Raw genomic sequence first — 20371 nt, forward strand, 5'->3', positions numbered from 1 at the left:
ACAAACAAACCAAGATTGGACATACTGCAAATTGTTTCTGAAAGGTGTTTTATTCAGAGAACAAATTTTAAGTGCAACACTAATGATAAACATTTCAAGTATACGTTTTCGGTAGACAATGGCAACATCCACTTTGATATCACTTATAGTGCAATTTATACATTTCTACTCAGAAGTAAGCCCTGCTGAATTCAATGAAGGCTCACTCCAAGGTAATGTGAGAATAGCATTGCAGCCCAAATGTACTTTCACTGATTCTATTTTGAGACAAAGAACTAAATGAAAACGGAAAGCAGAAATGCAATGATCGTGGGAGACAGAAGGGAGAGGATGGATAGATAATAACCAAAACAATGAAGACATAGTACTTTCCTTACCCGAACCATAATGCTGTTGTTTACTGTGCTGTTAAAATTCCCTTTATAAAGCCAGCCCGATTTGAAAACTCCTGTATTTCCTCCTCCTCCACCTCCTTTTGAAGATGAGTGGGATGTTGTATCCTGTGCAAAACACATGGTTAATATTCCTTTGACTTGTTGATTTACCTCCCCCCCCCCTATTTTTTTGCAAGTTGAAAACATCAAGCCATACTATGTGATTGAATACCCTCTTTCTATTAAACAAAACAATTTCATATATATATATATATATATATATATATATATATATATATATGAATGAGAGAGAGCAATAACCAACAAAGTTTGTTTCTATTAAGTTTCCATGAAAATAAGGAAAACACCAAGATACTCAGCATTGAGGAGGAAAATGCAGGTGGTGGTGGGGGGGTATGCTTACTTCGTCCTTGTCAACATCTTCATGATCAATTTCAAAGGAATGTGAAGGGAGTTTATCTGGTCTGCATTCATGCCTAAGGAAAAGCAAATGGATTTTCATCTTCATGAAATATAATGGAGTATTCCATTCCCATTATATATACAGCCAGCTTTTTTCCCCTCCTGGTGATTATATGCCCACTTGTGCAGATTTTTTTATTTGCACAAAAAAACTGTTTCCTGCTATTGGAAAAAAAAATTGCTTTTGAGTGCAGCTAACTTCTCCACCAATCTATGCGCTCTGTGAGTGTCCAAAACAGCCAGTTAACGCAACATGCCTTGAGGGAAGGAAACAATTGAATCTTCCCAGTGCAGCGCTTCAAGGTTTCAGTCATGCTGGCAGTGTAGTATCACTGCCCAGTTCTAATTCATGTGGTTCTCTGTACAAAATCCAAAGGCAAGGTTCTGATTAGTACTGAAAAATAAAAGCTCTATGAGCTATTTTGGGTCTGGTGAAAAATAGCTTGCTGTGAGGAAGGCACTTTTTTAAAAAAAAAGCTGATTTAAAACAAAAACGATCTCCACACCAAACTTCTAAGTTTCTACAATATAAGAGAAGTCAGGATGGGATGAGACACAAGGTGTTCAGTGAAAGGCCAACCTGTTTACTCCCAAGCTGTTATTAAGATGGAAAGGACAGGAGAGATGTAGAAGGGCAGCTGAGAAAAAGATGCCTCAAAGTGCTGGGCCTTGTGAATCTGCTGTGTATGGGCTGTCCTCGTCATCAGTGGGCCAGATCATGTGGTACCCCTGTCACACAGGGTTGACAAGTACAGGAAGCAATGAGTGAGTTCTTCACTCGGATCTATTCCCAGGATGTTTTAAGAGGACAGGGACAAGTGCCCGCTTCTAATAGTGCCCATTTCCTTCCCCCCTTTCAGCTAACTAGATTTTTGCATCCAAACATCCTTATGGGCTTAAGCTAGCTTCCGGTTAGTGGTCAGGAATGATTTGGGGTTTTTGTTTTTGGTAGGTTCACAGGGGGAAATCCAGTTGGTTACCCTCTGCTGTCCAAAGGCATCAATAAGCAGAATGGGGAAGGAAGGCAATTTTCAGGGATTCCTCCTCCTCCTCCTCCTTTCCAGCCCCCTAAATCTGCCCCAAAGAGGCCCAGACCCTTCATAGCTGATTTGTGGGGGCAGGGGCAGGCAGAGATGGGGAGGAATGATTGAAAATTCTCTCCCTTTGTGATGATGTATGCCCTGTTTTAAATATTGTGTAATATTGCTTTTAATATCAATGTTGTGTTTTAATTGCTGTAACTCACCCTTAGGGTTAACATCATCATCAACAACAACAACAAGATATTAGTCCCTGAATTTCATGTGTAATCCAGGGTGACATTCAATGCGGTGTTGCGCTAAGATGAATATTCCATCGGCACAAGCATTCCAGCTTGTCAGGCAGAACTATCCCCCTCCTCCTTCCCACCGTGCTGTTCTGTAGTTTCTGCTGACGTCCCCCCCCCCCAAGCTTCTCAGGGTAGTGGAAATTTAAAAAGCGCCCTTCTTGCTGATCTTAACACCCAAGAGCAATTAGCTTTGATGTCCAAACTGCTCTTACAAAGGGTTAAGAACCACATTATGTTTCCAGATAAATATCAATTATATAAGAATGTATAGAATATGACTTGCCCAAAGACACCCGAGTTGAAGACACTTTAAGTCAAGGACACCCAGGCTCACTGCTTCCATTCTTACTCACAACAGCACACTGACTTTGAGATCCAGTTCATCAAGCACTGCTGTTACCCAACATGCATTCCAGTGGAGATTAATTACGTGATATGAATTCATTATGACTGAACTGAATGGCAGCCATAGCAGGGAATGTTGTGTATACAGTGTCCCAGGCTAACTCACCAGAAGCTAGGGGCAGTTCCACAGCATAAACCTAGACACTGACATATAATTATTAAAAATAACATTAAAGCACCAGGGGAAAAATAGAGAGAGTCTCCTACCTTGGTAATTGTCTAAAATCACCTGAGTACTGCTCATATCTGTAGTTTACAATGTGCCATTGGGAACTGTAATATTTACAAGCCTAAGAAAAATGAGAAAGGAACAGTTACATCAAGCAGATTTAGTGGTGGTGGGGATTGATAATTCATATACAGAAACAATGCAGATCACCCTTGTGGATGCACTCCCACATGTGCAAAAAGTTATGCATGTCCAGCAAATATACCTAGTACATACACTGGTCCTGCATCCCAAATGTACCACCAAATGCTTGGTGCTATTATCGCTGATGCACCAATAAGCTGTTGGAGGGAGACCACTTCCAGGCACTGATATTTGCCATTCCCACCCACTCCCAACAGCTGATTTATTCTCTTGGAGACAACAGCTGTAGGTAAGAAAACCCTTGTGCACAGGATCTCCTGTGCCTCGGAAAAGAAACATTCAGTCGTTTTAATCCTCCATGATTAAGTCACACAATGAAATCAGCAGGGCTGAAGTGTGAGTAAATGGGTGAAGAGAAGCTTGTAGGAAAATACGCAATAGCCCTTTTAGGGTCTTTCCCTCCTGAAAATATTGTGCGGAGACTGCTGTTTATTCCTCCAAATGTAACTTCACTACCCTTGCAAACTCACCAGTCCCAAGCTTTTCCTTTCTTCCATTCTTCCTCCTCCCTGTTTTTTCCTAATATTCCTTATGGTGCATGCAATCCCTGTTCCAGTGGAATCTGTGGCAAGACTCCAATCAAGTTAAGGATTGCACCCTCTGTGCAATTAATTATAGCTCAACTGTCTTTTTTTTTTTTTGGCCTTTGCAGAACTACTTATTTTTCCTCCATACAACTCATATTTTCCAAACCATGAGTTGGCTTTGTTGCTGATCTTGGACTCACTCGTTAGCACAGTGAGGTATCTTTCAATAAGTGTGTGATTCTCTCTGTGTGTGTACCCATAGTTCATCACATATCCCTCAAGGAGGATCCCTCACTGTCAAGAGGAGTGGAATATTAAACGTGTAAACTGTGTTGACAGTAGCAGACAGTTTTGTCTTCACACTAAGAAACATTTCCCAGTTTATTCTATATTATTCTAATATTATGACAAATTTGCTAAGGAATAAAAACTTCACAAGAACTTCGTCAAGAAGTAAACAACAAAGAGAATGGACATGATTAAACCCTGTATTGAGAATTAGGGTTAAAGCTTTGTGGCAGGATTTAATAACTGTAGTGCCTTAAGAGCACTACAACATTGTCTAATCAAATTGCAAAGTGTGCCTAGTAGCAAGCTGATTTATGCACTGCTGTGTCAGCTGAGCTGCCTTGGCTCTTTGTCCTGTGCTTGTGCCACAACATAGCTGTGGAAATAATTCTTAGATGAGAACTAGGAAATAAAAAATAAAAAGGACCACACATGCTGTTTTTCAAATTAAATCTGTGCTCAGGGCGGAAGTCCTAGAAGCACTGAGTTTATTTGATTACATAAAAGCATGCTTGGATTAAGCTTGGAAGACCTGCTTTCCAGTCCTACCACAGGTACAGAATGACCTTGAGTTAGGTTGGAATCCAACGCTTATCTTAATGGAGCAATGAGGCCATCTCTTCAACAGCAGCCCTGCTGTGCACACCAGCATTTTGCTAGGGCAATGGTAGAAGGCGTGCAGACAAATCGCTGCACTAGCCTAGAATCTGGGGGCTTCCCATTGGCTGCCAATGGTGGGAATCCACCTACCCACATGTTTGGCAAGTGGAACAGGGAGCCCCAAACCAGCAGAGTGATGCTAGTGGAAGCTGGCAGGGCTGAATGGAGGGACATATCCACCAAATCCACCCCATTGCCCCCAAAATGGCACAAAGTGATTTCGGGGTCAGTCACTCTATCCCAGCTTTGACTGTCTGTTTGCAAAAGTATAATAACAGTAACCTCTCATGTACGATTGCTGCAAGGATGAACAAAATAAAAGCTGTGAAGAACAGTCTCTGTGTGATGAGGAGCACATTTATTTATTTTCTCCCAGTTATATCCTGCCTTTCTTCCATCATGGAATCCAAGGCAAATCCCATATTGCTCCCATCCAGGTGCGGACCAGCTCAGAGCTGCTTAGCTTTTACAAGGTAGCGGTCCCATGTGCTTGCAGACATAAATTATTATATCTATCTAGCATAGATAGATAGATGATACAGTAGATGATAGATAGATAGATAGATAGATAGATAGATAGATAGATAGATAGATAGATGATAGATAGATAGATGATAGGTAACCAAGCAAGCATTTCTTTCCCACAAAATTAGAGGCAATGGGTTGTGTATCTGGACAAAGTTAAACCTAAGACTTAAATTAAATCTCACTGATTTAAACAGAAACCACATGCAACCAACTTAGTCTAGATTTATGCGAGTTCTGCATGAAATGCTGGACTGGAATATAAGGGGATCAGTCCCCTGTGTGCAGATTAGCAGGTGAACAAGAACATTCCTAGCTCTGCCCCCCGCCCCTGTGTTTAGGTTTTTCTGAAAGAAGGCTGGTAAACATCTGGTCCATGATAAGTGTGTGTTTGATTAGCAGCAATGTGTACACACTACTATATGAGCCAGTGAAAAAGCCCTTTCAGTGAGTTGGATAAGGATCAGAAAAGATCCCACACTTCATTCATTTTGTGGCTGGCACATGGACAAAAACTGCATTCTCAAAGAAAGGGCCAGTTTTCTTCTTTTCCACTGGCATTTCTCTTACTAGTCATTATAAATCGGGGGAAATGCAATAGTTACGCATGCATTGGAAGATCAACAGAGCATTAATTCTCAATAATATGCCATATTCACTTGAGCATTTGTAAATAGATACGGAGTTGACACATACAACTAACCACAGTTCTTGGTCCTACAGTTTAATACAAAAGGGTTGCTTTTCTTCATAGAAATCAATACTTCTAATGTAAACAGAACAAAAAGCACATTCAAATAACTGTAAAAGACTAGCTTAAAGCTGCAAAGCTAGTAATATGAAGAACTGTATAGTTTTTGGACAGCAGTGCGCCATAAATGAACACATGCTAGAAGGGGCTCCTGCAAAGTTCAGATGATGTTCCAACAAGCTACTGTACTTCCTGCCAGACCACCCATCTATAAACCGGGCAGAGCCACATCTGAAAAATGGGAAAAAGTGAATATTCCTTAGTAGGATCATGCCAGACTTGGATGACAAGTCTTTAAAAAGCGTGCTGATGATATGATGTTTTTCCTTTATACCATTATGGCATGTGTCAGCCAGGAAGGTTAGACTGGAATAAGAATGGGAATCTAGAAGATCCTACAAATGAAAGCTGGAAACATTTCTTTAATATACAGGTTAGACTCAGTACCTCTTTCTTGAGAACAAGCGATAGAAGGGGGATATTACAGTGGCCTATTTGACCCCTGTAATAAGCATGGAAAAAAGACAGAATAATAATATCATTTAACCAAGATGGGTGTGGCAGCATTGCATCAACTTCCTCTGCACTGCAGAGCAAAGTTTGTGAAAGTGAAAACAAATCAATTATTATTCTAGCCAAGGGCCATGACAAACCTGCAGCAATTGTACCAATAAAACAAAACAGATCTATAATATGAGCCAACATCCATTATTTAAGAGAGAGGGTACCAGAGACAAGCGGCCAGTTGATGCAAGTTATATCATACAGCATTCTAAATATTGTTCATAATTAGCATGCAAAATAAATATCTATAACATTGAACAGGCATAAATGTAAAACCAGCTATTATATACAGTACTATTTTGTATTTCCAGGATTTTTAAAAAGTGAATGTATACAAAAATGTGTCTCCAAAGAACCTGAGGTTAAATTCCAGGAAGTCTGTCCTGTGGATATCATCTGTAAGCCACACTTTGTGGCTCAGTTATATTTGGGGAAACAATGTCCAGCTCAAGATCTTATACTAATCATTCCATCAGGCATCTCAACTATATGGGCTGGAATAAAGGAATCCTTACATCAGCCTCCCAGAGCCTTCTATATGTTGTTGGACTAAAACTCCCACCCCACCCCAGTCATTGATCATGTTGTCTTAGGCTGATGAGAGTTTTGGTCCAAAATATCTGCGATGCCAGGTTGGGGAAGACTGTCCTTCATTTCTGAGTGACCTTTATTACTGCTGATCGTAACGAAGAACATCCTTATTCTGAACCTTAGTAATACTTTCAGCCTCAGCAGAGGGAAAAAAAGCCTGGGTGCTACTAAATACGTTGTGCTGAGGTTTTCGTTTACTTGCTATATATAGACTTGGAAATGGAAAGTGGAACAGTTTTAAAGCCCTTATCCTGAGACTGTTCCATTAACCAAATTCCCATTGAAATCATAATTCCATCTCCCTGCATTTGCCATTGTGCCGCGGCTTTCACACTTCCTTTGGCTCCATGGAAGGCTTCAGCCTAAGCGACAACTTGCCAGTTCGCAATAATTTCCAGATAGAATATGTCATGTTCCGCTCTGAAAGTCATTGCTTTTCTAATAAAGGCAAGGAAGCCAGTGCTGGCTTTGCTGCTGTGTTGAGTATCATGTTTCAACTCCCGCCTCATTTTTTTCTGAAGATCACAACTGGAAACAGGGTACTTTCCCAAATGGAATACTTGCTAAGTTAGGACAACAGCTACTCCACACTATGTGGAGTAGTGATTCATGAGGAGGGGCCATAGCTCAGTGGTAGAGCATCTGCTTTCCATTCAGAAGGTCTCAAGTTCAACCCCTGATATCTCCAGCTAGGGATGGGAATGTCCCCTGTCTGAAATCCTGGAGAGGCTCTGGCAGTCAGTGTAGACTGTATTGGGCTAAATCCCATCAAGATGCTATTGTTCATGCCTTCTTGAAAGGCCATAACATTGTTTAATCTTGAATTAAAATAAAATCCACTGCAACAGCCGTACCTATGTAAGGTCAGGGAGATAAATCAAATGTTAATTTACCTCTTTAACAAACAAATGTTCTGCTTTTTGCTCTTTATCTTCAGAAACTGATGAGTACAGTGTTCTTATTTCCCAGGGAACTGTGGCTATCTGCAATAAAACAAAAGATATTCAAAATGTTTCAGCATTCTCATTTTAGTCTAATAGGGAAGTAGAACAGGGATCTGCTATATAGAGATGGATAATCTGGTTCTGAGACAAGTGATACAGCAATTGAGTCCTTTGCTTCCCCAACATCATAGCATTTGAGCTAGAGAATAAGACTTTCCAGTGGATAGCTCAGTCAGTAGAGCATGAGACTCTTAATCTCAGGGTTGTAGGTTTGAGCCCCACATTGGGAAAAAGATATCTGCATAGTAGAGGTTGGACTTAGATGACCCTCATGGTCCCTTCCAACTCTACAAGTCTATGAAACTGTTAACAGAACAATTCACTTCATCAGCTCAACATGAATTGTATCAGAGGGATGTTGATATCCCTGAAAGCAATTGCTACTTTCTGCATCATGCTGAAAATGAATTTTCAATGAAATTGCTAAATATGGGCTATTCCTTCTCACATGTATCTCAATATCTAATAATGTTACTTCACACAGCACTACCTGTTTATTGGCATAAATGGGGAACATTTTGTGAAACATCACAATTTCACAGCATGATTGTGGGGATTAAGGAGAGGAACTGGAAAGTATTTTGCAAGGTAATGTGTTCTATATAAATTCTTAGTATTTATGCAGAACATGTCACCAGGCAAAATGCTTTGCAATCTCCATTAATCATGTAATCCCCATAATCATGTTGAGAAATTGATTGTTGTTATATTATTCAGCATGATGGGGTACCAGTAGCGATCAGAGATGTGCTTTTGCATATAAGCCATCGGACTTGGAGATGAAAAATGTCATCTCTGATTAAAGGAAGCTTGAAGGAAAACTGACAGCTCTACACAGCTTAGAGCAGGGATAGCCAATGTGTCATTGTCCAGATGTTGTTGGACTCCAGCTCCTATCATCCCTGGTTATGAGCATGGCTCTAGCCCTTTCCCTGAAGAAAGGGAAACTCAAACAATGGAAGGCTTAAACCAGGGGTCCCCAGACTTACCGGGCTTCGGGCCGGAGGGCAGGGGAGTGCGCGCGCAGCGGGCCGGAGGGCGGGGGAGTGCGCGCCCGTGCGCATGCGCACACGCACATGGTCGGGGAAAAATTGCCGAAAATTGCTTGTGCGCATGCGTATGGGCCTCCCCCGACCCGGAAGTGCACCGGAAATGACCTCTTCTGGGTCGGGAGAGGCCCATACGCATGCGCACAAAGGATTTTCGGCGATTTTTTCCGATTTTGAAGATCGCCGCCGCACCGCGCGCCGTAAGAGCGGGTGGCGGCAGCGGGCGGCGGGGGTCGTAGCGGGCCGGATTGGGAGGCCAATTGGGCCGCATCCGGCCCGGGGGCCATAGTCTGGGGACCCCTGGCTTAAACCAAAGTCACTCTCTTTGAGGATTGATTGTAGTCAGGAACCAGCTGCAAAGATTCTTTGGGGCACGTTTCGGCTTGCACATTGTGGGAGATGGGAAGAATCAGGGAGAAGTTGCCTTAAATCCCCAGTTCCTCTCTGAAGTTCACTCTTGTATATTTCTTGCCAGGATGTGGATGTGGATGGGAGGAGGAAGTAATAACCACCAGTCAGAGAGACAAGGGGGCAAGGTGCCAAACATCTGGCAAGTTGGCCACATTGCTGTGGAAATCGTATAAACAAATGTTGTGGCCCCATTTATCAGGTTGGAGACAGAAATTATTCAGCTGTTTTGCTCAAATAACCCACTAAAATTCATGTTTGAAATGTATGGGCGGTTTGTGGATTAAAAGGCATTGTTCTAATATGCACCACATTCTCCTAAATGTACAGATATTGACTTAAAATGAATGCAAGACTCAAAATTTAGAAAGAACTGGGGTATGAAGAATCCTGTGCTCCTCTCAGTATTGTTCAAGTTGCAATGAACTTCCCTTCTCAGAATTAGGCGTGCTCCGACCACTAGCTTCAAACTCTGCCACAAAAGTGCTTCCTGTTCAGTAGTGTAATTTTGTTTCTAAACTGCTGCAGTTCGTATTAGTCTGAAATGAGTTGATTTTAGCATCTGACAACGGCAGCAAATGGTTTGGGGTTGTAACAGATCACATTTTTAAATGGAAACATTCTTTCACCAAAGGTTGTAGAAATGAAAACACAGCTCTAGAGAAAGAAACAGATCTGCACAGATCTTCATTTGGGGGAGCAGCCCAATACTCACAGCATGACCAGGGGATGTAGCCCCGGGGCAATCTTAAGCATATCTGGCGCTGTGGTGCAAAGATCCCTCCGGCACCCCTCCCCCCCGTTTCCCAGCGCGGCTGTCTGGCAGGCGCTGCAGCCCGGCGCCCTCTGGCAGCCCGGCGCCCTAGCATTGCATTGCGCCACCCAGCCTTGCCTTAGGGCCGGCCCTGTGTAGCCCCCTGAAAAAAGCAGTTGCTGAGCAACCTAATCAATCCATGTCAATGCTCTATGAGAAGCTCTGCACCATGCCCATCTCAGGGACATTGGCCCTCTTGCCAGGTCCCCTCTCCAATGAGCAATGGGATACAATGATACTTTGCAGTTTTATAGCATGCCATCTCTATTTTTTGTGATTCAGAGTTACTACCCTTGCTAAGCATGGAGGAAAAACAGAAATCCTCATGATTTAGATAATTTTACTATGGAAAGTAAGATTGCACCTCAACTGGAAACTGGCTGAGCCTCCCTAGAGAGATGCATCTCATGTTCAGATCTCTTGATAAAAAGATGAGGTGGCTGAAACTCATTGCCTGCTATTATTAAAATGCACCACTTTCAATGCCTTCTGGTGCAGAAAGAAGCAAAAGCCTATACCACACATGATAACATTTCTGCACCCAAATCAAAATATTTAATAAACGAATTTGCAAAATGGCTTGAATGAACCGCATAGGATGGGATCTTGACCTTCAATTGGATTGACCTACCACAGATGGAAATGTTCTTTCCCTCCACAGGCTTTTGATTGGCTGGTTAGGTGGGGGAGGTGTGTGTGTGTTTGTGTGTTTGTGTGTGTGTGTGTGTATATCCAAAATTTACTTGAGGGGAAATTGAAGCAAACCTGCCAGAGAGAGAGGATCCATCTCAGAAAGCTGACAGTTCATTGCAAGAGAAGTTGAAATACTTTGTTGGACCCTGTAACCCTTCTAGCAAGGCTTTGAGAAAAGAACCCCCTTCTTTCATATTTGTTGTCACAGTAGTGAGAAAGAACCAACAACTTTAACACCGGTGCTAAAGTTTTCCAACACGAATCTCTCAAGATCAATACTTTTCAGCAGGCAGTGAATCAGTTAGCTTATGAGATGTTTTATTTTCCTAGGCTAAGTACTGCGGGAACAAATAATCTTCTAGTTTGTCCTGGATTTAAATGCTTCCATTTCAAGATCTGTAAGTCATTATGCTACAAAAATGAAAACTAGTGAACTGAGCTGAAACTTTGGTCATTCCTGGATGTGGTGGAGTGGGAGGAATTACTGGGCTATGGCAATAAGTATAGGCAAATCCCACGGACTGCAAGAAGATCAAACTTTCCATTCTTAAGGAAATCAGCTCTGAGTGCTCACTGGAAGGACAGATCGTGAAGCTGAGGCTCCAATACTTTGGGCACCTCATGAGAAGAGAAGACTCCCTGGAAAAGAGCCTGATGTTGGGAAAGATTGAGGGCACTAGGAGAAGGGGACGGCAGAGGATGAGATGGTTGGACAGTGTTCTCGAAGCTACCAACATGAGTTTGACCAAACTGCGGGAGGCAGTGGAAGACAGGAGTGCCTGGCGTGCTATGGTCCATGGGGTCACGAAGAGTCGGACACGACTAAATGACTAAACAACAACAACATAGGCAAAATGTAATCTGAGTGGGTAAACACCACACCACAGGAAGAGCGGTTATACCCAGTGCTCAACCATGCTTGCCACTGTGTGTGTGGCACTTTCCTCTGGTGACCATGACGAGCTACTGGTCTTCCATCCAACTTTGAAGCTGTGGAGGTGGACAGAGATCATCCTGGCAAATGTGCCAAAGCTGGCTGGAAGGCTGAGGATTGCTTGACAGTGATGTGGGCCAAGGAGGGTCCAACCAGCAGGGAAGTCTGCTGGGGGCAATTCTACACCAATGCTTAAAATTACTCTTCCAGAGGCAGTCCCCAATGAGCTACACCCCTCGCTATCCCCTTCCCTTGGGGAGAGTCTTGGACATTGCTGTGTGAAAATGTTCAAGCAGCACCACCCAGCTTACCAGGGAAGTTGCTCTGAGAGATGAAGGGTGCATTTGGTAACTACGTTTGGCTTTAAAGCTAGGAACAGGTTTTTGCTAGGAAAGGAGCTGGACAAGGGGAAAACTGCTTGGACCCATGCCTAGAAAGCACAAGTCAAGTGGAAAAATACTCAGCCCCATGCTTTCTAGGCACAGGACAAGCAGAACTATGGACATCCCCTAATATTCATGTATATATCTCATTGGGTTTAAAAGTTTTCTGATGTAGAGCTGGCTACATTGCTCTCTTCTGCAATAAGAACTGGTCTAGCTTAACCAGGAGCTCTAGAGGGAAAATGGTGTTGGGTGAGCTCTGGCTTCATTTGTCGCTTACCGAAAAGTCATCATCTGGGAACAAGATGAGTTCTTTGAGACTGTCGCTTTCAATAGTCTTCTCAATTTCCCCAATGACAGTTTCATAATCCAACGGCTCTAGAAGTTTGGGTTTCTCCTGCTGATGAAACAGAAACAAGACACAAGAACAACGTTAAGCTCAGCTGCCATCTTCTCCGGAGCCTCAGTTTCAAATATATAAACAATATATACACAAAATGAGATCTGCTGCTTTCATGCACAGCAAGATGTGCTGAGACAAAGCACACACCGAGACAAAAGCATCATCGGCTGGTCAAAATGTTCATTATTAGCCTGATTAATTACTGATAGTTAGCTTGCTCAAGGAGGGGTGGTGGATAATTATAGCATGTGGAAATAATATCAAATCATCCTACACTGTCATGTTAATCAACACATTTAGCCCAGGAACTTGTCCTTTAAAAAGAAAAAAAATACATACATAATGCCTTGTCACAGCTCACGGGCAATATTTTCAGTAAATTTGCTGCAGAATGGCCTGTTGTAATTTCAAATCTTTCCATGAGCTGCACACTTATCCCCCCCCCTCACATTACTTTTTTATGCTTGGACTCATTTTAAATTCACGTGGCTTACTAGAAATAGAAATAAAAAGTACTATTGCTCTATTTAACTTGGCATTTATCCTGATCTCTTTGTCAGGATAAAGTATTTGGCAGTCAGCCCCATTCCATTGCCAGTCAGAAGCTGGACTGTATCTTCACAAGCCATCGTGAAAACATTGTTATTGCCGAAGTGCAATATTAGCCTTAAAAAAAAAGTGCTCAGGAGAAGCAGTCAAATACAGTGGTACCTTGGTTTACAACCATAATCCGTTCCGGAGGTCCGGTTGTAAACCAAAACAGGTTGTAACCCAAGGCGCACTCCCCCCCCAATGGTTGTAATAAAAAAAATGGGTTGTAATAAAAAAAGGGGGGGGGTTGACGTGGTTGTAATCCAAAACGATTGTAATCCAAAGCGGTTGCAAACCACTGTAAAGGTAAATCTTCATGTAATAATAAAATGTGTGTAGGGGAGGGGTGGGTTATTCTTCGTTTTATTGTGTATTTTGTCTTTTCTATCTTGTATTTTTATGTTGTGAACTGCTCTGAGATCTACAGATAAAGGGCAGTAAATAAAATAAATAAACAAACAAATAAATAAACAATTCCTGTGCCACCCACCCACACCCACACCAGCTGGAGAGCCCACTAAGTAGGCAAATGAGTTTGAAATGCAAGGTTATGGCTACAATCCTAACTCTCATTCACCTGAAAGGAAAACCCATTGAATCGGCAGAGTTTACTTTTGAGTATACATAGCTAGGAAGAAGAAGAAAGAAGAAGAAGAAGAAGAGTTTGGATTTGATATCCTGCTTTATCACTACCTGAAGGAGGAAGGAAGGAGTCTCAAAGCAGCTAACAATCTCCTTTCCCCTCCTCCTCCACAACAGGATTTTGCTGTCCATGTCAGCTGGGTGATGGTGTTCGTGCCCATTGCTACGTTGCACTAGGGATGGCTGGGCACAAGAATGCAGAAAATCCCCACACCCTCTCCACCTTGGGCTTGACTGTTTTGGTGGCAAACCTTTGGATGTGGAGAGGAGAACAACAAGGGATTGTTATGACCTGTTGAAGGGGCACACAAATAGGTCAGCAACTAAGGCCTTGGTTCTGAACACAATTGGACTGAAGGAAAGGCATGGGGGCCTGTTAACCATACAGCTCGGCTTAGCTTCCTAGACCAGCCAAAATGTGTGGTACTCTTAAGTGATGAGTCAATGTGGAACCACAGTTGGGGAAAATATGTGACAAACCATAATAGATGCAGATCCACCACACAGAAATCACTGGGTGAAGTATTTGTCTCATCTAAAAAAACAATTGCCTGCAACTGAAACTGCATTTGTGTTAACAGTGCTTCCCCATCCTCTCTTCCACCCCAACCCCTGGAGCAGATTTGGAGGGTGCATGGGGGGGTGGGGGCTGCAGCAGAAGGGGGAAGTTTCATTGTACAAACACAAGTCTATCAAGCAAGCAAAACATCCACTTTACAGTTTGTTTTCATAGGTCTGAACACAGTGATATTCAGGCACCTAAATTCCTTGAGCAACAAAAAACACAGAGAGAAGACTTTTGAGGCACTTCAAATATTTATCTGAAGTTTACAGAGGTAATGTGAGGTGAGCACGCAAGCCTTATTCAAAATACAGTATTCAAATAAGATATCTGATAAAGGATATATTGAGATCCTACCAATTCAGTTATACTAGAATTGTCCCTAGCATTTTAGCTGACGTCTAAGAAGTTCTAAGATCAAGGTGACTGCGGGTGTTCTGGGTGTGATGTTGCTGTCTCAAAGAGCAATAGTAAAGAAAAGTTGCCAGTATTATATTACAAACTTGAAAGCAACGGGATAGAAAGCCAAGCAGGGAAAGTGCAAACTGTACAGAAATCTTGATTTCGGATGGTCATTGTATTAGCTTATGCAGCAAAGAGAAACTGGTTTTACTGAAGTTACTCTATGTTTATGAGGTTCACATTTCTTACTACTACAGCAAATTTAGTTCTCCAGAATCTTGTCTATGTTTTCCATTTGTTTTTTCTTACCCTTGAGTTCTGTGTCCCTATTGCAAGTGTGAAAACATTCTATCCCCCTGGTATTACACTGGTGCCACCACCATCACAACTTGTGAAATGAGGCAATTGCTAGACTTCCCATGTGTTGGTTCAGCTATGCTTCCCAAAAGCCCCAGAGTCATACAGTTCTAAACTGGATCTTGTAGAGCCATTCCAATGCTGCATAGTATATCATTTCCTTTAGATAAGTATATTGTTACGAAGCATTATTTTACCAGAACTGTAGTAATGGACAGTTAAGGAAAATAGATTCATTCATTTTAAACCAATGTGATTTTTAGTATTAAGTGATCCAATTCTATCCAAGAATATTTCATACTATTATGTGAACCACTTAGATTGGGGGGGGGGGAATTAAGCAGTATAGAAATATTTCCAAGTAAATAAAATACCCTGTATGAAGAAGCTTGGCAAAAATGGCACTATAACACAAGGCAAGTGGAGAATAGCTTTGCACACTTAGTCCAACTACCTTTAAAGGGCAATTTGATAGTGCAAAGCTCACAAATAGTTTAAAGATGGCTGCCGTGTGATGTGGTGCTTGTTCATGTACTTCAGAGAAAGAGGGAGCTGAATTCATGATGCTGATGACCAATTGCCCTACATAATGCAATTTCTCTTTCTCAACATATGGATGGGGTGCAGGGGGAGAGAACAGGGCTAGTGATTCCCAGACTTGCCCCCACCCACTTCATGGACCACTTGAAAATTGCTGCAGGTCTTGGTAGGCTCACTTAATGACTTTTCTGCCTGTTGTAGCAATTGTGATTCCATAGAATTCAAACTGTAGTGCAATAAAATACAACATAAGAAATAAAAGAAGCCATTAAAAATGCAATTAAAATCAATATGATGGGCTGTCTCTCATCTACAACCACAAATCCACAGACAACACAGACAACCGGACACCACAGACCACCAGAATGAAGCTTACAGGCCACAGTTTGGGAACCCCTGAATTTTGTTTCAGAAATGAGGTGGGGGGGATCGATATCTGAACTCCTCCCAATGCTCCCAGTTGCAGGACCCTAAATAATCAAGAGTTCTAAAGTTAAGGATATACAGTCTGAGTAGTGCTGATTTCATTCTTTGCAGAGAAAATTGGTTGTGATTTGGCAAACAAAGCCCTGCAATTCACTTCCCTTCTTTCATTTTGAGAGGTTTTCTCTGTGTTTGGGATGGAAAATCCTAATAATTTTTGCTACTGTTTTATCTCTGCACCAAGATCCTTGGGATTAAAAAGCAGCCAGGAATGTCTTACGGCGTTTGAATTAGTGCATTTCTTTCTAGCAATGTATGCTGGGAGATTTGTAATGGAGCTTATTCTAATTTAAAGCTCCAACAGTCTCAGGATTGTCTCGCCTGAATTTAACTTGTCTGGCTCTCCTGGAAATGAACCAATTAGGCAATCTCTGTGCCAAGGCTGAATGATGCAGGATTGGATGTTGATAGTGCTGTTTTGATATTTGCTAGCTTAAATGAGTAATGAATTACGTTAGCGAGATGCAGATGATGTGACTATAAAAAGAGGCACTCACCAGCAAGCTCCTACTATTACACCCAATTTCTACAGACTATTTATTCACTAGGCTGCAAAATGAAGCCTTCCATATTCATTCTCAATAGACAAGCTATCGTTAACACGCACCTGGGTCTGAGCTAGTGCCAGAACCAAAGAGAATTCCCCCTACAATTCACAGCTGTTATATATGCACTGCTCTTCAATGTTATGTAGCTTGTTAATGATTAAATCAAGTCCCACCTCCTACAACATCTCCTTGTATGTTCCAGTCACAGCACTGTGGCACTTCCAGCAATGATGACTAAAAATATCCTCATAATTGATTTCATAGAAGCAGACACAGTGCATCCATAGCTTGCCTGAGGTCCCAAAATTTGACCAGTCTCAGAGAGCTCTTCTTTGGAGCATTGGGGCAAAACAGCACATTCAAATGCAATGCAAGTTGACTATAACCTTTGAGTGCTTGGAGGCACATTGAGTGCACACTAGAGCTTTTTCTATCACGTTACTATCCTACAGGTTTTGTACAGAACCTCTGAACTGCTTTTTAACACCTCAATTAAAAGCCTGTCTCGAAAGCCCACAACTGCTGAATAGAAATCTAACAGAAAAGCTCCAGTGAGCACAATTTGTCATTTGAGTGTGTGTTAAACCTCATGCTGCATTGTAACTATTATGTTTTACTCCATGTGTGGTAGCCACAGAAGGGCAAATTGCCTTGTTGACCACAGTCCTCCAAGCCTCCTACATGGGACTCCCGGGGAGCAGGATAGTGAGAAGTGGCAGGAGACGGGTTGATCCAGAAGTGATCCTAAAGTTGACATTTTCATAGGGTGATAACCAAGGGAAAGGACAGATTTGGGTAAGCTTGCCCAAATAAAAATATGTTTGTTGTTGTTGTTTAGTCATTTAGTCGTGTCCGACTCTTCGTGATGCCATGGAGCAGAGCACGCTAGGCACTCCTGTCTTCCACTGCCTCCCGCAGTTTGGTCAAACTCATGTTTGTAGCTTCGAGAACACTGTCTAACCATCTCGTCCTCTGTTGTCCCCTTCTCCTAGTGCCCTCAATCTTTTCCAACATCAGGGTCTTTTCCAGGGAGTCTTCTCTTCTCACGAGGTGGCCAAAGTATTGTAGCCTCAGCTTCAGGATCTGTCCTACCAGTTAGCACTCGGGGCTGATTTCCTTCAGAATGGCTAAGTTTGATCTTCTTGCAGTCCATGGGACTCTCAAGAGTCTCCTCCAGCACCATAATTCAAAAGCATCAATTCTAAATATGTTTAGCAGGCGTCAAAAACAGTGCAGCAAAGGCACCCGCCTAATGCAGGGAGTTGCAGAGTGTAGCTGCCGCCACACAGAAAGCGCAACTCCTTACAAATGGACGTTGTGTGGTAGAAGTCTGCTGACCAACATTCCTGTCCATGCAAGATGTAGGAAAAAAGAGAGCAGCTGGTTCGACGGAGGCAGCTGGAGGCTATCTGTTGTGACTACTTATGTGATGAAAAGCCACGATTGAATTCGTTGCCACAAGATGTGATGGTGGCCACTAGCTTAGGAGGCTTTAAAATAGATTAGACAAATTCACGGAGGGTGGGTCTTTCAAGGGCTAAGTTATGTACTGAGCTGAATCATAGAACAATAGGATCCAGAATCAGCAGTCTGAGCCACCCAATCCAACTCCAGGTGGAAGTGAATCCGCAACCTGATTGGCCTGCAGGAGCAGCCAATCAGGCGGCTGGCAGAAGTGAATCCGCAACTTGATTGGCCTGCAGGAGCAGCCAATCTGGCTGCTGGCAGAAGTCAATCCACAAACTGATTGGCCCACAGGTGTAGCCCTGAAGTAGCCAATCACTCAAAGCCCATTGTGTAAATAATGTATATAAGCAGATGGTTTTGGGAAAAGGGCATTCTTCTCTTCTTCTCCTTGATGACTAAGAGCTGAATAAAGAGCATGAAATTCACTCTCGACTCAGAGTATATTTCAGGCTACTACTGCTGTATTGTATAATGATCCATAATCAGGAGGAGGATACCCCTCATACCAGTTGTAGCGGAGCAACAGCTAGGTAGGGTTATTGTCTTCATGCCCTGGTTCTGGGATTCCCAGAAAAATAGGGTTAGACAGTGTGGGAAGCAGGATATTGGGCTAGATGGACCTTTCCTCTGACAAAGCCAAGCTTTTCTCATATTCTGGCGCCCTTGTATTTAGTGAGAGCACAGGTTTTTCAAAGCATGACTCAGAAATAAGTCTCACATGTGAAGTTAACTGGGCGCAGGATGGAAGAACGCAGAATCTGACACACTATGACCCTCCCTGCAGGGAACACTCATGCTTCTGTCTGCCCATGCGCCCAATGAAAAAGAAGAAACTGACAGAAATCCCTAAGAGAAAGTAAAACAGAAACAAGGTGTATTTTACTGCACAGAGCCCAATTTCACAAGAAGCTTCTAGCAAAATCATGATGAGGAAGGTGGAAGACAAGTCCCTTCCACCCCCATCCATAAATGCAATAAACTTGATCTACTCAGCATTTTCAAGATCAGCCAAACAGCCAGCTGTACAATACAAAACAAACCCTCCATAAATGGCCCGTTCAAGAGGGGAAAGGCTGCTGCTTAGTTAAGCGTGGCTTCCTATGGAGACATTTAACCACTCCGTTTGATTTTTCCAGTGCTATATCCAGACTAGTCTGTTGCAGCAAAAGCAACAAAGGAGTACCTTAATGACCAACACACTTTATTGCAGCATAAATGTTTGCGGGCTACAATCCACTTCAACAGGCGCCTTCTGGTGTTCTGATGAATATCTAATGAAGTGGACTCTAGACCACAAAAGTTGTGCCAATAAACATGGTTAGTCTCTATGACCTTTGGTTGTTTCAGTTTGCTTCTCTGTGGTGTGCACATTTAGGCTGTGGTTGGGTGGGGGTGGAGAACAGGACCTTTAAGCACTTGCCCACTTTAAGCACTGGGCCCACTTGCTGGACCTTTAAAGGAGGCCCTTTGAAACATGAGCACAGCTGAATATATTTCCATTTCCGTTCTAGGCCCTTTGTGGTTGTGTAGACTGCGGCTAGATTACATCCTTAAAATTTAGCTTGTCACCAAGAAGTGAAAATATGGCAGTCCTAACACAGAGGTACCCTAACATGGAGGTGCAGAATGGAGAAAGTTCCTTCTTTTCACCCTACTGTGCTTTTTAGGCCAAATACCACAAGGATTTGGCAGGCCTTGAACCGTAATGCTGGAACATTGAGAAAATACTGAAGTATAGTTAAAATCCTGCCAGAGTAGTCAAGTATTCAAGGGTGTGATATAAAGACAGACTGTTGTAAGTGTAGAATACTGCCTGATTAATGAAGAGGATCAGACCTGAAGTTTGCAAACCCAACACTGGAGGAAGCATAGTGCAATTACTCAAGGTTAAAGGCCACTGTAGCACTCCAGTTCCAAACCAATGGTTGAGAGCTGTACATAGTTTCCATCCACAGAAACTGATATATCTAACCAACTTCAGAACATCAGTTACTTACACACACAAAAAGGAATGAAAAAGATGAAAAATACTTCAGTATTTCAGAACCAAATATGCTTTCGTCTGCCGTGAGCTTTTTGTCATATGAGTTTCCAAAGACCATAGGAAGCTGCATTATAACACATAGGTCCATATAGCCCCAGGGTGGGGAACCTTTTTGCCCCACCCCTTTTTTCTCTCACCCCCAGCAGATCAACTTTGACAGATGGGTAGGGGCATCC

The 20371-nt window shown here is 42.5% G+C and overlaps 1 protein-coding gene across 10 annotated transcripts in view; it reads right to left on the reverse strand.

Moving 5' to 3' along the window:
• DOCK10 (dedicator of cytokinesis 10) overlaps positions 1-20371 on the reverse strand; it is a 177961-nt gene that overhangs the window by 91668 nt on the left and 65922 nt on the right. For 7 of the 10 annotated variants that reach the window (XM_035132552.3, XM_035132556.3, XM_035132550.3 and 4 more), the window contains exons 2-6: positions 12437-12556; positions 7765-7854; positions 2800-2882; positions 799-871; positions 378-500 (exon numbers count right to left, since the gene is read on the reverse strand). In XM_035132552.3, the coding sequence (XP_034988443.3) occupies positions 378-500; positions 799-871; positions 2800-2882; positions 7765-7854; positions 12437-12556 (489 nt within the window). The remainder of the gene's footprint in view (positions 1-377; positions 501-798; positions 872-2799; positions 2883-7764; positions 7855-12436; positions 12557-20371) is intronic. The other 3 variants (XM_088669021.1, XM_035132549.3, XM_035132554.3) reach the window with 1 other exon arrangement.

This window comes from Zootoca vivipara, chromosome 5, assembly GCF_965207765.1.
Source record: "Zootoca vivipara chromosome 5, rZooViv2.hap1.1, whole genome shotgun sequence".
In the NCBI taxonomy this organism is placed as follows: Eukaryota; Metazoa; Chordata; class Lepidosauria; order Squamata; family Lacertidae; genus Zootoca; species Zootoca vivipara.